Source organism: Pogoniulus pusillus, chromosome 10, assembly GCF_015220805.1.
Source record: "Pogoniulus pusillus isolate bPogPus1 chromosome 10, bPogPus1.pri, whole genome shotgun sequence".
NCBI classification, from domain to species: Eukaryota; Metazoa; Chordata; class Aves; order Piciformes; family Lybiidae; genus Pogoniulus; species Pogoniulus pusillus.
In genome coordinates this window covers 1,756,108-1,770,404 of record NC_087273.1, presented here as the reverse complement: position 1 = coordinate 1,770,404, position 14,297 = coordinate 1,756,108, and the positions used below count along the sequence as shown (strand labels likewise).

Below are 14,297 nucleotides of genomic sequence, written 5' to 3'. Positions count from 1 at the left end.
CCTTGTTCAGTCTCATCCCATTGGCCTGTATCACATTTTGGATAGAATCTTAGCTAAGTGTTGCAAAAAAGAACCAATTGGAGCTTCCAGCCTTACTAAACAGAAAGCACAGTCTGCACAGGATCTGTGGAACTGTATTTCAACTGGGCAGAAAGGAGAGACAAACATGCAACAAAAGGTCATTGTGTCACTTAATCCATATGGCAGGATATGAATATCCAAAAGTGGTGAGCACAACATAAGGCATTTTTTAGGCTCTTCTACCTAAAATCTGTGGCACAAACCCAGTATTTTTTAATTTAAAAAATGCAGTCACTTTTTAATTGAGAAGGTGCCTGGGAATCAGCAGTTCTGATGATCTGAGCATAGCATGGGAAAGCAAGTTGGATAAGTAAGCCTTCCTTTAATAGGAAAAAGATCTTTGACCATTTACTGTAAAGGCACAGATAAACTATCAGCGAAATGCTGAAAGGCTTGAAATGACCCATCCAAATCCATGCAAAGGGGATGTTGAACCTATTAGGCTCATGAAAAAGCTTGTGTCTTGGAGAAGGCAGTGAAAGCACTCTCAGGAGCTGTGAGAGAACTAAGTGAGCTCTGAAAGCTTCTAGGGACCTTTCCTTTCTTTTCTACAGCCGTGGAAATCTAGAAGACAGAGAAAGCATCAGGCTGATTTCTCACATTACTCTCCCCAGCTCCCTGAAGACCTGTCAACTGCTCCCTGTTTACCAGGAAGCTGGCTCAGGAGGGAAAAGAGGGAGGCCCTAATACTTCTTTCCTACTACTTCTTCTTCCTGCACCTTCAATCCTTTAATGTTCTATTCCTCAGCATTAGAACATCAGAAGACTTCTAAGAAGCACAAATCCTAGTGGAAGAACACAACTCCAGGAGGAAAACCAAGGAGACAGAGTATGAAGGTACTGCCAGCTTCAGGAGAGTCATGAGGTCAGCAGTCCTGGGCTGAAGTGCAGACCTGGCACCATTCTGCTCTCTGCAGCAGCAGCAGAGCCTCTGAAAATGCAAATGGAGACAGAGAGCCCTCAGCACAGGGTAGTTTTGGTTTCTACCAGACGGCAGCCACAGTAAGAAGGGGCAGCTCATCCCTACTCTCCTGGCACAGGACTGGTTTTAGGACTCAAAAGCACACGAACCACTTAAGCTGCAGAAGCTTTCTTGTCACAAGGTTCCCCCTTAGGAATTTCACAGGATAGCTGTGGAGAAGGCATGCCTGGTGCTTTCCTGATCCAAAGTGGATGACCTGCAGCCTAAAAGTCTTATCCTGAATCCACTGAAAAGCTGCAGTAGCACTGCTGATCTTAAATTGCAAAGCTTCTCCACTCAGCACCACGCCACGGAGGCTGATACTTCCACGCTCTCAGAACAACACAGGTTTCCCTGGATTTGGAAACTCATTCTTGGACTCTTCTTTGACTGCATAATTTCAAAACAATTTTTTTCCCATTTCATTTTTGCTGTCTAAGAAGGTACCAAAGTTGATTGTTAAAATTCCTGGGCTATGCTGTGATTATGGCCAGAATGGGTTTGTCCTCTCTCATGTAACTGTCAGGTGAAGAGTGCTTAATTATTTTTTTTTTTTCTTCCTCTGGTTGTAGCTGAGGATTATTTAGGCTGAATTAAAGATCTGCCACAGATAGTCTTTTGTCTTTAGCATTCTGGCTCTTCCTCATTTGACTCAGGTAAATGGTGTGCTGCACTTCCCAAGAAACAGAAAAACTGGGCCCTCCTTTTAAGACCCTCTTACACAACAACCTCACTCTATGGAAATTATTTTATTTCAAGTAGCTGGAAAGAGAAAAACCTTCCTAACTTTGAAGAGGGTTTTATTGCATTAGAGAGAGAGAGAGAGACTGTCAATTTCCATTTCATTTTTAAAGTGAACTGTAAAGATTTAATTAGGTCTGAAGAAGGATTCAGTGAAGCTTTATGTTTAAGAGTCAGCAGTAGCACACGATCCACCAACTTCCATCAGTAAGTTTAGCTAACAAAGGCCAACACAACTCTTTCCTTTGGAACTTTGTAACCATTTATGCTTGAGGTGAAGATGTTAATATGGAAATTTTGTGAGCTGGGAACGACTACGAACTCTATCACTGTAATTTATGATCTTTCATCTAAGGCCAAATGTAAAGGCAATTGCAATTGTTCTATATCTCAAGGCCAGCATGTAGCAGATGTATGAAATTTGGAGTGTTAGACATAAACTTTTATTACCAAATTATAAATAATTTCTACCACTTACAACATTCACCTTTCAAGTTCATCTTGATTAAAATACAAGGGCAGCATCTCGCTGATTTCTGTGAGCTATACAGCTGAAAAAGCTCTGCCACAGCACACTCTAGGAGGATAACACAATGCAGGCTCTCAAGGAATCTACTGATGGCAGGTGTGGAACATTTTAGATAGAAATCCTTTGACATCTAGATGGTAAACAAACAAAAATGAATCATTAGCCTGTGACGTCTTCATTTTATTGTCACCCCTGCAGCTTTGAAATCTTTAAGGAGGCCACTGAGTGTGGAGTACTGAAATCCTTTGAAGACCACCTTCCTGAGGTCACTGAGGTTTTGTCACTCAGGAAATAACACATTCTTTAGGTTGCCTGCTCACAGATGTGATGACTTAATCTTCCTGAATGTCTGAGATGGGAATTGTCTTCCCAGGTGCGAATCACGCAGCGCCGAAGTCCTCGGCCACATGTGCCTTGCTGCACAAAGGTTAACCTGCCACCAGCGACAGCACACCAGCTTGCTTCGAGACCCCTGGCAAACCAAGGCCTGCTACCTAAGCTCTGCATGCAGGGCTTGGCCTCAACCCATGAAAGCTGAGGAGACAAAACTTGCCAGTCTCAACGTGCGTGACTCCAAGTAGATGTGTTGTGAGGTTAACAGGGCATGAAGTAGGAAAATAGAAGGATTTTGTTGGCTGACACCAAACAACCAAAGCATCCACTCACACTGAAGCTGTAAGTACGTGTCTAAGCTTAGCTAGAGAGCAGTCTACTGACTGAGGGCAAAACAGGTTCTGAGAGCTAGCAAACCCCCCCCCAAAGCTATAAAGGCAAACTCATAAGAAATAAAACAAAGAGAAAGGCTCTCAAACCATAAAATGTCCCCAGCTGGATTTGCAAAGTTGTCATCAAAATTTACCAGCCCAGGCACGAAAAATCTATTTGCTAATCAGGGAGATTGATAACCAGAAAAACCAGAAGACTCCTTTGTGAAAATATTACATGATGAAGCCAGGCGACCAAATGAAACTTTGCAAGCCTGCTCCCTGGAGTAACTATTTTATGTTCCTTTTCTGCCTCAAGTACTAGATATAATCAAGCACAGTTGGATGCTCCTGATTAAGGTGATGGTTGCCTGGAAACACGGGTACAACGTGGCCCAACTTTCCTGGTTATGCCTGTGCATGAACTCTAGGACAGACAGGTGAAGGAGGTCAGGTTTGCAGACCTTGTCTCTTACAGCCTTTTAGGTTAAGATTTGGGGAATAAAATGTTACTGAGTACGTGTTTAAAACAGAAGATAACTCCAGAAAGAAGAACACAAATCTGTGTTCTGAAAGCCATAGTCACATTTCCTTTGTATGATGAGAATTAAGTTTCACCAAGATACTAAATCCATGATGGCACAATAATAAAACAAACCTAAAAACGCAGACCAGAAGCTTTCACAACTGATTAACTCTTGCCATGGTACTAAAACCCTTCTAACAAAAACGACGACAAAGACAAAGAAGAAGCATTTTCAAGCCATCAAGGGGTATCCGGGGAGAAGTGGGAAAAACAGGAGAGAAGTAGGGGGAAAAAAGTTCATCTTCTTGCCGTGCTACATTCTTTCCAGGTGACATTTGCAAATACATAAAATCTGGTAGCTTCTGTGGTCAATAATTTATACAATAAACTGAGCAGAACCTTCCTATCTAGCTCTGGTATGGACACCTTCACCAAAAGCTGAGAGGCACTCACTTATTTTGCTGATAATGTCCACCTAAGACAACATCACTCTAGAACTAATAGGACCTCCTTACAGTAAAATGTAGTTATATACTGGACCATCTGCTCCCTCCATAGGTCAGACTGCACGAGGCTTGGAGCAGCCCGGGCTAGTGGGAGGGGTCCCTGCCCGTGGCGGCGGGGTGGAACGAGATCGTCTCCAAGGTCCCTTCCGACCCAAGTCATTTGATGATTCCGTGACTCTACACAGCACAAGAAATCACTACAGCATTCTATTGGGTAGAAGTGAGCCATGGAAAAGGCACCTCCGTGAAAAAGTTAAGAGTTTAGCTAGGGAAGAGCCCGCGGGTGAAGCCCTGGCAACACAGCCGGGAGCCCTTGTGCAAGCTACAGCAGAAACCTTTACACCGCCGCAGTGTCAAACCCGCCAGCGCCTGCGGCCTTTCACAGACCCAGCAGCGGCAGTGGAGCAACCCGCCCAAAACACGGACCCAGCGGGGAACCGCGAGTGGCGCAGGGCCGAGGCCAGCGCAGGCGGCCGCGGCAGCCTCCCGCTGTCGCCCCGCGGCGACCGGGCTGAGGGCGGACCACAGCCCCCGTGCCCTGCCCTGCCCTGCCCTGCCCTGCCCCGCCAGAGGCGGCGGACGCGCGGCTGCCGAGCAGGCTCCGCCTCACCCTGCGCGTTCGCACCCGGCGCGGTTTGTCCCTGCCACCGCGCCGTAGCGAGGCGGTGCCGGCCGGAGCGCGGCGGGCGGCGGGCAGGGACGCAGGCGGTAACGGGTGAGTGCGGGGCCGGTCTCGGCCTGTCTCCACGGGGGGACCTCCAGCAGCGCGCGGGCCGGGGAGCAGGGCAGGGGTGGGCTGCTGTGTGCCCCCCACGACGCGTGTGTGCAGTACTGGTGTCTGCGGCGGCCGTTGCCGGTGCTTTTGAGCGGTTTGTAAGCGGCCGGCAGCACAGCTCACCGGACCTCGCCGCAGGGGTCTGTCAGGGGGCTTGTGCGAAGGCGCGGGTGTAGCTCCCGCAGGCCAGACCGGAGCGTGCTCACCTGGCGGTGCTGGGGCTGCCGCGGAGCGTTAGGAAGTGCTGCACCACCGAGCCCTGCCGTGCCTGCATCGCAGGTGCTGCTGTGAGCTGACGAGTCCCAGCGACGGTCCCGTTGCGCTTTGCCACTGAAAGGAAGCAAACAGATGTTCAGGGTGTCAGCCTCAGCGACGTTTCCCGATTTAAAGAGCAGAGCATCTGGTGCTTAACGTGAACGTGAAAGCAGGAGTTAAGCAGTGCTTACTGAGGGAGGTCTCACAGCAGCCCGGGGATGTGTGCGTGCTGCACCATGAGTTTAAATCATAGCATCACAGCACAACTTAATCACAAACCTCAGTTCTAAGCCTAACCTAACACCAGATTCATTTCAAGGCATCTTTTCAGATTCATTGCTTCTGTGTGTGAGCTGGCATCAAAAATCCCATTGCTGTTCCAGCACAGACTGCTGCATATAGAATATCTACTGCCTTCTCCACCCCATAAAGAGAAGAACCACTGACTTGACAAGGAGATGAGGCCTTTGGCTCCACTGAAAGGTTACAGGGTGCCCAGCGTGGCAAACAAGGATGCTTCTTAATAATTTCAAAAGTTAAAAAAATGCCAAAGGGAAAGCAGAGTGCTGTGGTTCTGGGAACTCTGTCTCTCCACCTCCCCCCTTTAAGTTTTACTACTTTTATCTCCTTCAATATTTTCTCCTACTGTAAGTATCAAGCATCAGGGGACAGCCTATCTCTGCTGAGCATTTACAGAACATATGTGTGTTGCTAATCTAAATGTTTTCTCTTACTTCCCTTCCCAGCTCACCAGAGAAGATCAAGATGAGTCTACGGAAACAAACCCCCAGTGACTTCCTAAAGCAAATCATTGGAAGACCAGTCGTTGTCAAATTGAATTCTGGAGTAGATTACCGAGGTAAGTTTGCCATCTGTTTCTCACACTGAGTGAAGTTACTGTTTTCTGCAGAAAGGGGACCAACGTTTGTAAAAGCCAGACATCAAAAAAGCTTCTCAGGCTCTTGGTGCAGCTGTAAGGTGTCTGTAGGCTGTGCTGCTGATTTTATGTCTGTACCTCAAGCCTCTGAGCCACAATATGCACAGGTGTGGCCTAGTACCAATGTTGATGTGTAACTGCAAGACCTCTGGCTTTGCTGCCGAGTGCTGCATGTGGCCAATGGAAGAAGCTCTGGGAAAGTAATGTGATGAATTAATATGTATGCTATATGTGGAGATAGAGATGCACAGTAAAACCTACAGATAAACACTAGCCAAGATGAGCAAGGACTGTATGTAACACCATTAGCAGACTGAGAGTAAAAGGGAGGAAGAGAATGAAACCTCCATGAATGCACTCTAGGAACAAAACCATACTGCATTTATGGCTGACCAAGTGGTAGCTTAAAAAGCCCCACAGTCCAGTTTTAATTCGGGACTTTTCTTTGTTTCCATCATTTTGTAGAGCATTTGGGGCTACTGGAGTCAAAAGGAGCTCAGACATTTGCTTGGCTCGGGGTTTTTGATGCATTTAGTAACACTTTGTGAGCAGTCAGTTTTTCCTATTTGTGTGGAAACAGAGGAAATGAAAAGGTAAAGGAAAATAGTAATCCTCCAACTGCTGCAAGCTGGCAGGAGAACTTGGATTCCTAATTACATAGTGGAAGGCATTACAGTAACACTGTCAAAAATAAGAACTTGTCCTACAGAAGGGTTCTTAGACTGGAGCATTCTCCCCCTCCCCAGGTACAGCCAGTACACTATATTTTGTGGTTTAATGGCAGGCAAATAAATCAGCTGTTTTTATAGTTTAAGGCAAGAGTTCTTCAAGCAGCACTGTGCGTGCAGGAGCGAGACCAGGAAAACACAGATGCAAGATGAAGATAATGAGTAGCAGCTTTCTGCACACTGTTTTCTGTGCAGGGTTAGTAAATCAGCTTGCATTCTCTGAGCAGTTCTTTACATCAGTTCCATTCAGGAAGAGTCTGTTGGTCAGCTGAGTTACATTTGTAGATGGGCACAGTTCTGTCCTTAAGGGTGGGAGTAAATGGCAAGGAGGGATTTTGAGTGGAAAAATGCCATCGTGCCCAGCATGTAGGAGGTACTGAGTGAACAGGGTACAGCCTTCATAGGGCCTCTGAGAAGTAAGAGCATAAGTATCTAAAATCAGTGCTACAGATCCAAAGAACATCCAATGTTACAAATGGCAGAGTTTTTTTCTTGACTTGCTTTAACCGAGCAGCATTGTTTTATTTTTTGTGGCAAGGTTTCAGTGCCATTTGAAAACCTTTTGCTTGGTGAAAATTATGTAGTGTTTTGTTACATCAGAACAGAGACTTGTAGCCAATGTTCTTCCAGGTCTGCAGGCATGAAGATAAATATGAAGAGGTGTGTGTGGTTCCCTGCACGAAAATGGTTGATTTTCAGCTGCATCCTTCATAAGCTTTGACAAAAGCTCCTTTACATAGCCCTGTCCTTAGGTTATCCAGTTACACTTAACATCAGAGGCTATTCTCAGGGATGTGGCTTAAAATACGAGTGAGAAAGGACAGCCTCAACTTTACCACTGCTAGCTGCCAAGGTTTTGAAGGTCATGCCTTAATCTATTTTCCCCTCTACTGATAAAACTGCCACTAGGGTGCCTGGGGTTCCTCATCCTAGCTTAATTCTTTGAAGACTGCTCTGATCTCCCCCTTCATCTGCCCAGGCTTGTGCTTCTAGTTTGTTGTGAAGATGATTTTTCCAATACCCTCCCTCCAAAGACAATGCAGTTTTGTTTATTTTAAAATAAGTTGAAGCTGATTCACTTTTAAACTGTCACTGCCTTCAGGTGTCCTGGCTTGCCTGGATGGGTATATGAACATAGCTCTGGAACAGACAGAAGAGTATGTGAATGGACAGCTAAAGAACAAGTATGGAGATGCGTTTATCCGAGGAAATAATGGTAACTGCTTCTCCTTATCTTACTGCTCACCAGGAGATTGTGATTTGAGGTTTACTTAGGCTGAGGTGTAAGCGAGCTGTCTGGAAGAATGTTAGTTTTAGGCTTTCTTGGAAAGCTTAATACAGTTACTCCTTACAGTTCAACTTCTAAATATCTCTGCTTTCCTGCATTCCTGTGGCCCTTTCTGCCTCTGAACTCAAAAATTCATTCAGAGAAGCAGCCTGTTCTTTTCTAGCCTCCCTCAGAGCTTATTTTCTGTTACTTGACAGGTTTGTCTTTGGCTCTTGCTGCCTCCTCTGCTCCATAGAATTTTCTGTGCTTTGCTAGACAAACAGTGTAAGGTTATGAAACACTACAGCTATTGATGACAATAACTTTTTCTTGTGATGCAGTGGTGCAGGCCTGAAGGAATGCTGTTCATTTATACTGAAGGCTATTTGCATCTTTATGAGTAAAGACAAATCACTTGTACTTTGCTACTGAGCCTTTGAAAATAGGTGGATTTGAGTGCACTTCGAGGACAGTGTCAGCTCCTGAAATCACTCTGTGGTATCACTTAGGCTGTAATAGCAGGACATGCCAGGGAGGAGAAAGCTAAAAATAGGAAAGGTTCACAAGTCAGGTGTGAGGAGACTTGTAGAGAAGGTAAATGAAGCAGAGTTTCTCTAAGTTACTTAGCAAGAAAATGGAGGACAGGAATGAGGGAGGGAATAAAACTGAAGTGCATCCTGTGTTACAAAGAGTCAAAACGAACATGACAGCAGTGTGAAAGCATTCTGGGAGAAGAAACAAACCTTGAATGAAGCCAGATGCTTTTTGCAAGGAGTTTGGATTATTAAGGAGTGCAGCAATACTGCAGCTGGAGAATCAGTTATGGGAATAAGAATCTATTACAAAAGTTAAGTAGATAAGAGGCAGGAGGGTGAAGAACAGGCTGAGCAGAGAACGTAAGACACCCCAGGTTTAGGAGCACAGTGCAGTTTCCTGTGCATGGATCTGTTCTGAGGATATCATCAGCCAAGCAGGTGGAAGTTGTCAGCTGCTTCAGAGGTAATCATTAGCTTTGCCTCAACTGCTTGTGATTTCCAGCTTTTGCTGAAAGATCATAGTGGTAGTGGCTGACACCTGGAATTCTGCTGCTTAGAAACACTCATGTTCCCCTCAGTAATGCTGCAGGGTAGCTGGCTTTGTTCTCCCTCTGCTCAGCCTGCATCTGCTGGAGTGTGCTTTGGCTGTGAATAATAAAAACCAAAACCAAAGTAAATCTGTGTAAATTTGATAGTGTTTCTTGAAACCTGGGCTTAAAAGTTTCCTGACTTGTTCATACTGAAGGGGATTCGTTGCACTCCTATTCTACAAGCCGTGGCAATAAGAGGTTTGAAATGAACAGGCTTCTGCACGTTATTTGCCAGGGCCCTCTTATGTGCTGCTTTCTCTTTTCCACAGTGTTGTACATAAGCACTCAGAAGAGAAGGATGTGAAGATGCCAGGAGGAGGCTGTTTTGTACTTGTGAACCTCTTTGAAGTGATGAGCCCTGTTTGATTTGTAGTTAATCACCCACAGGTGGCATACACAAGTGGTTAAGTATTTTTTTAAATAAATGTAAGCCAGTGTAAACTTGCTGAAGGTTTTTGTTTCCAAACACTGCTTTGTTCCACTGCACAGAACAAAAATAAAAGAGAAGCATGTAAGAGTGCTGCAAGAACAACTCACAGCTACAGCTCTTTTAATTAAGCTAGCAGTTGTAGAAGTACTGACTGGGAGGCAAGCAGGTGAGATCACAGCCTTGTATTGATGGCAGAACAATAGCTCAACTGATGCTGGGAATGCTAAGGTTTTGGCGACAGTGGTGACAGTGACCTGCCCCTTTTGGAAAGCACAGGGGCAGCTTTAAGTGCCCACCTAGTAAGGGTTACCAGGCAAAAAGTTCAGCTGTCCAGAAAATCTTGAATTGCAGATGTGACCGTGACACTTCAGCAGTTAGGGGTGGGGGAAGAGCTGAATCCATTGGAAAGCCCTAAGAGCTAACAGAAAACTCAGTGCCAGCTGAAGAAGTCAGTTAGGAGGTGAAAGGCCCTCAGCTAGCTTGCCAGCACAGCCAGTAACTGCTTCACCTCCTGCCCCTCTGCCACTCACCCCAGCCTGCAGCTCCGTTTTCCTGGATCTCTATCAAGCACAATGGACTTCTTCAATAAAAAGCAGCTTTAGCTAATACCTAAATCTACTAGAAATAGACTGGGAATCTCAAACCTTTTAACACGTGCCTTACACACCCTCTTCAGACAGCCCACCAGGGGACAGAGCATGCTATGAGGTTTTACTGTCAAGGTACACACTAATGACCACTCAATTTGACAATTTGGTGCCACTGGTTCAAAAGGGAATCTAATGCAGACCACGCTGACAGTTATTTACTTGAGTTCTTTATATCGTTTCTGTGATGTTACAAGCACTGAACAGCTACCCAGAGCACTCCTGGGTACAGCTTGCCTTGTAAGTGATAAGGCCTTTCTACAGCTCTGAAAACCAGCTCTGCCCCACAGCTGCAGGTTCCAGCTTTGCTGGTCACAGTAGGCAAAGCAGTGTGAAAGTGGTGGCCTTTGACTGTTTGACTGATGGTACCAGAGCAGTGCCTGTTCTTTAATATGCCAATCCATGCCTGTGGCTGGCTGCAGCCCCATGTCAGTTTTGAAAGCAAACAGACTGTGGGGCCAGCAGTTTCAAACCCTCAGGTCCTTGTGCCAAACTCCTCCAAGGCTGAGAAATCAGATGGGAGGAAGCTTTTTCTGAGCTGCTGTATTGATCCTGACCGAGGGACCCCTGAATGTTTAGGAGTCTGTGATCCAAACAGTGCTTTGGGCTGGGCTGCATGCCCAGTGTGACTTTCCTTTCTCTCTTGGGCTGCACAGACCCCTTGGCCACAGGCCACCTCTGCCAGCTCCTCCTAACAGTGGAGCTCGGTGGCAGCTCCCACTCACTACCATGACTGCAGCACCTGCCTGGCCTCGCCTTTATCTTGCAGCCACAAGTTCTCATGAGAACATCCTTTAGAAAGAGAGTTGCTTGCTTCTGAGGAAATGTATACAAGGAAGAGCTGCTCTCCAGGGATGGGTCTGCATCTGCTACGCACAGTGCACTGTGGGAAAATCCATCTGGGCTGTGCTGAGGCTGCAGGAATGGGGGGTGCCCAGCAGCTGAAGGGCTGTACAAGTCATTTGCTCTGTTTCCTCTGTCTTATTTTGTCTGACTAAAGCAGTCATTAAGTTAGCTATTGCTAGACCTGTCTTACTGAGATTCCTAAATAGCCCTGCACCATCTCTCTCCCCTCAACACCCTCCTGCAAGCACAGGATTTACCAAACAAAAGTTTATTTGGGGGCTTTTTAGGCTAAATTTGTAAGGGAAGGAAGCTCACATTACATGTTATATGTGCGTGTATGAGTCAGTTCATTCCTAGCAGTAACATCTGAATCCACTCTCACACTTAAGTAACTCTGGTGGAGAGACATCGAGAACAGTCAGCTGGATAGAAGTGGAAGGAGCTGCCAGTACTTCTGGTAAGCCTCCTAACTAGAAGTCACAGGAACACCCTCTTTTTTCCTGGTCCCCCAGACACAGAGCCACAGGCATGCACAAGTCAACCCTGAGATGCCAGTTGGTCAGCATTCTTCTCCATTCTCCCAGTGAGACTGCCATGGGTTTTTTACAGCTCTCTTACTGTGTTTTTTAACTGCTCTTGTTTTGAAGATAACCTGGACTAGTCTTAAATGAAGTCCTAAGTAAGGTGATGCCAGCTTTACTGGTGAAATGATCAGTTCTGTGTGACCTGGACTCAACTGTTGCTGCCTTTGAGCTCTCCACTAGATTGACCTGCCCACTCCTCTCTAATTGCCCCAAACTTTGATCATAGGACTCAGGTGGCTGCCTGCTGGCCAGGAAGGGCTTCTGACTTGTAACACTTACCTTGCAGTAGCAAAGCACTTCTCAAGCAGCTTAGTCAGAAGTGTCAGTTCTCAGTGGCTTACATCCATGCTCATATTACACATTGAGCTCCATGTGCACCAGGTCTGTATCTGCTGTCCCTCCTGCGTACCAATGATGTGGAGCAGCAGAAGCTGCCTGCAAGAAGAAGAAAGTTTCTGCATCAAGTGAGACTGGGATGTTACTGGCTTTATAATCCTTCTGTGCAGTTCCAAGTTATATGGTTTATAGTCTGTCTTAATTATGAAGCTATTACAGAGCATGCACAGCTTTCCCTGGTGCTCTTTTAAAAGCCCAGCTGTGCTGTATTTTCTTCTAGAAACCCACCACACAAATGCTGCTGAGAAAACAATAGGCAGGGTGTAACTTATCTTATGTTCCCTTCTCCTTACCAGCTCCCTACTAACAAAGAAATTTATGACAAGAAAGAGGCAAACCTCTCTCCAGTGAGAGCAGTGCTGCATGGTTTTCTCATGTCTGTCTGGGCCCCATTGTCAGTGATAGCCACACAGCCTGGCTGAGCTCAAGTGACTCCAGTAGGTCAAAGCTGTGGCCAGAGGAGGCTGAGGCAATGCTGTCCTGGTGGGTGATGCAACCAGAGGCTGTGGAGGGAGCTGTATTTCTTACAGGAAACATCTGCCTGTCGCTTGGCTTTTGGATGTGCAGCTGGAGGCTGCCGGTAGGTGCTTGTGTCGTGGTAATGACAGGCTTTTTCCATCTCTAAGGAGGAGATGGTTGTGACATTTGGTTTGAGTGCAGCTTTGAAGCCACTGAGCTTCTCTGCTGGAGAGCAGGCAGTGAGGCTGAACTCTGCATAGGGCTGTGTTTCAGATCAGCCCATCAATTAACTGGGTCCAGACTGCACCCTGCAGCTCTGCTGACTGGTGCTGCTGAACCTCTGCACAGCACCCTCTGCAGCAGGTCCTGTCCTACTCAGAGAACTGCCACCAGCTCAAGGACTGAGCAGGGCCAGTCTGGCACTGCTGTACATCCTCTGCCACTACAGGTGGGCTGGAGCTCATTTATTTCAAGTTGGTCTCCCTTCTCCCCATAGCTTTGCAGAGAGCTCCAGGGAGAATCTGACACTGCTGTTTCAGGGTCTGTATTCTGCTGCTTTCCCCCCTTTACAGGTGGAAGCCAGAGGAGGAAAGGTCCTCACCAGAGCTGACATAACAAGAATGTGTTCACAATGGGTGGAAGCAGCTGAAGAAGACAGTGCAGTGCTGTAACGCCATGGCACGATGCAAACACCTGTGCTGACCTGCAATCTTTTCAGACCTGGCCACTATGCCAGAATGGCTGCAACAAGTCTGGCCTTTCCCCTGCAGATTGTCAGGGGGCTGGAGCTGCTGCTTTGTTGTGCTGGAATTAAGAGCAAGGGAGAGCTTAGCTTAGGAACTGTCAGTAAGGAAAATCCACAGGGAGCAGCTGCTGTCAGCCGTTAGTACAGCATAAAGGTATCTAAAGTGCGGGCAACTACAACCTGGAACAGAAGCGAACTGCAAACTCTTCCTCCCTTCCCCTGAACTGTTCTCTGCTTCCACCAGCAAAAGGAAAGAAAACTGTAAGACATGCACTGCACCTTGAAATTCATGACTACAAGGCCTCTTTCAAATGCAGAGAGCACAGTACCACCAGTTCCCATGCTTTCAAACCTGTTAAACAGATGAGAGCTGGGTTAGCAGCAGCAGTACCACAGCCCCTCCCAGCACCTTGTTTCACTTCTGAAGGACAGGCTGTAGAGCAGGGCAGGCTGATGGGCACAGTGCTAAGTGGGGCATCAGCAAATTTGCCTCCATTTTTCAGGGGGGTGCCCCAGGTAGTGGTCACCATGGTGTCTGGTGATGCCACCTGTGTGTTGGTGTATTTCCCTCATTTATGGGGCAGGGCAGCCCTGTGGTGGACCAAGCACAAACGTGAATTCATTCAGCCATCAGACACACATTTATCTGAGGAGGAGGAGGAATAAAAGTCACTAAGTGCTCTTGCACCTCCATATTCCCTAACTACCATGCATCCCAAGGCCAGCCCCACTCCCAGTGGGAGTGGGGCCTTCTGGCTGATGGATTGTTACTCCGTTCCTCTAGCCCTGCTCAGGGCCACCAGCTACCAGCATTTTGTTCAGCACCTCCTGACAACAAGAAATTGGACCCTAATTTCTATCCATTTTGAGAAAGCTGCTGCAGGCAGGGAGCAGGACAAGTCTGGTGACAGGTGACCAGCACTCAGCCAGGTCTGTGATGAGGAGGAGCTGAGGAGGAGCAGGGAAGCCCTGGGACAGGACTGGCCCCACAGGCAGGCACTGGTGTGGCGTTCAGTCCTATGTGCCAGCTCTGGTGGGTTTGTGGGGTGCTGAT

At 46.9% G+C, this 14,297-nt stretch overlaps 1 protein-coding gene across 2 annotated transcripts; it reads left to right on the top strand.

The window, feature by feature from the left end:
• The first annotated feature begins 4,643 nt into the window (after positions 1-4,643).
• Positions 4,644-9,577, top strand: LSM6 (LSM6 homolog, U6 small nuclear RNA and mRNA degradation associated). 2 transcript variants are annotated; one of them, XM_064149463.1, is made up of 4 exons: positions 4,644-4,763; positions 5,825-5,937; positions 7,846-7,959; positions 9,406-9,577. In XM_064149463.1, the coding sequence occupies exons 2-4, from the start codon at positions 5,844-5,846 to the stop codon at positions 9,438-9,440; spliced, it is 243 nt and encodes an 80-aa protein (XP_064005533.1). In that variant the 5' UTR covers positions 4,644-4,763; positions 5,825-5,843; the 3' UTR covers positions 9,441-9,577. The 2 variants fall into 2 exon arrangements, with proteins under 2 accessions (XP_064005533.1, XP_064005532.1); XM_064149462.1 differs by lacking the exon at positions 4,644-4,763 and adding an exon at positions 5,465-5,725.
• The last annotated feature ends 4,720 nt before the right edge of the window (positions 9,578-14,297 follow it).

Excerpts from the sequence above, each read along its gene's own strand:
- LSM6 (XM_064149463.1), top strand. The coding sequence starts at position 5,844 with ATGAGTCTACGGAAACAAACCCCCAGTGACTTCCTAAAGCAAATCATT. Across the intron at positions 5,938-7,845 it reads TTCTGGAGTAGATTACCGAG|GTGTCCTGGCTTGCCTGGAT; the intron begins GTAAGTTTGCCA and ends CACTGCCTTCAG. Across the intron at positions 7,960-9,405 it reads GTTTATCCGAGGAAATAATG|TGTTGTACATAAGCACTCAG; the intron begins GTAACTGCTTCT and ends TCTTTTCCACAG.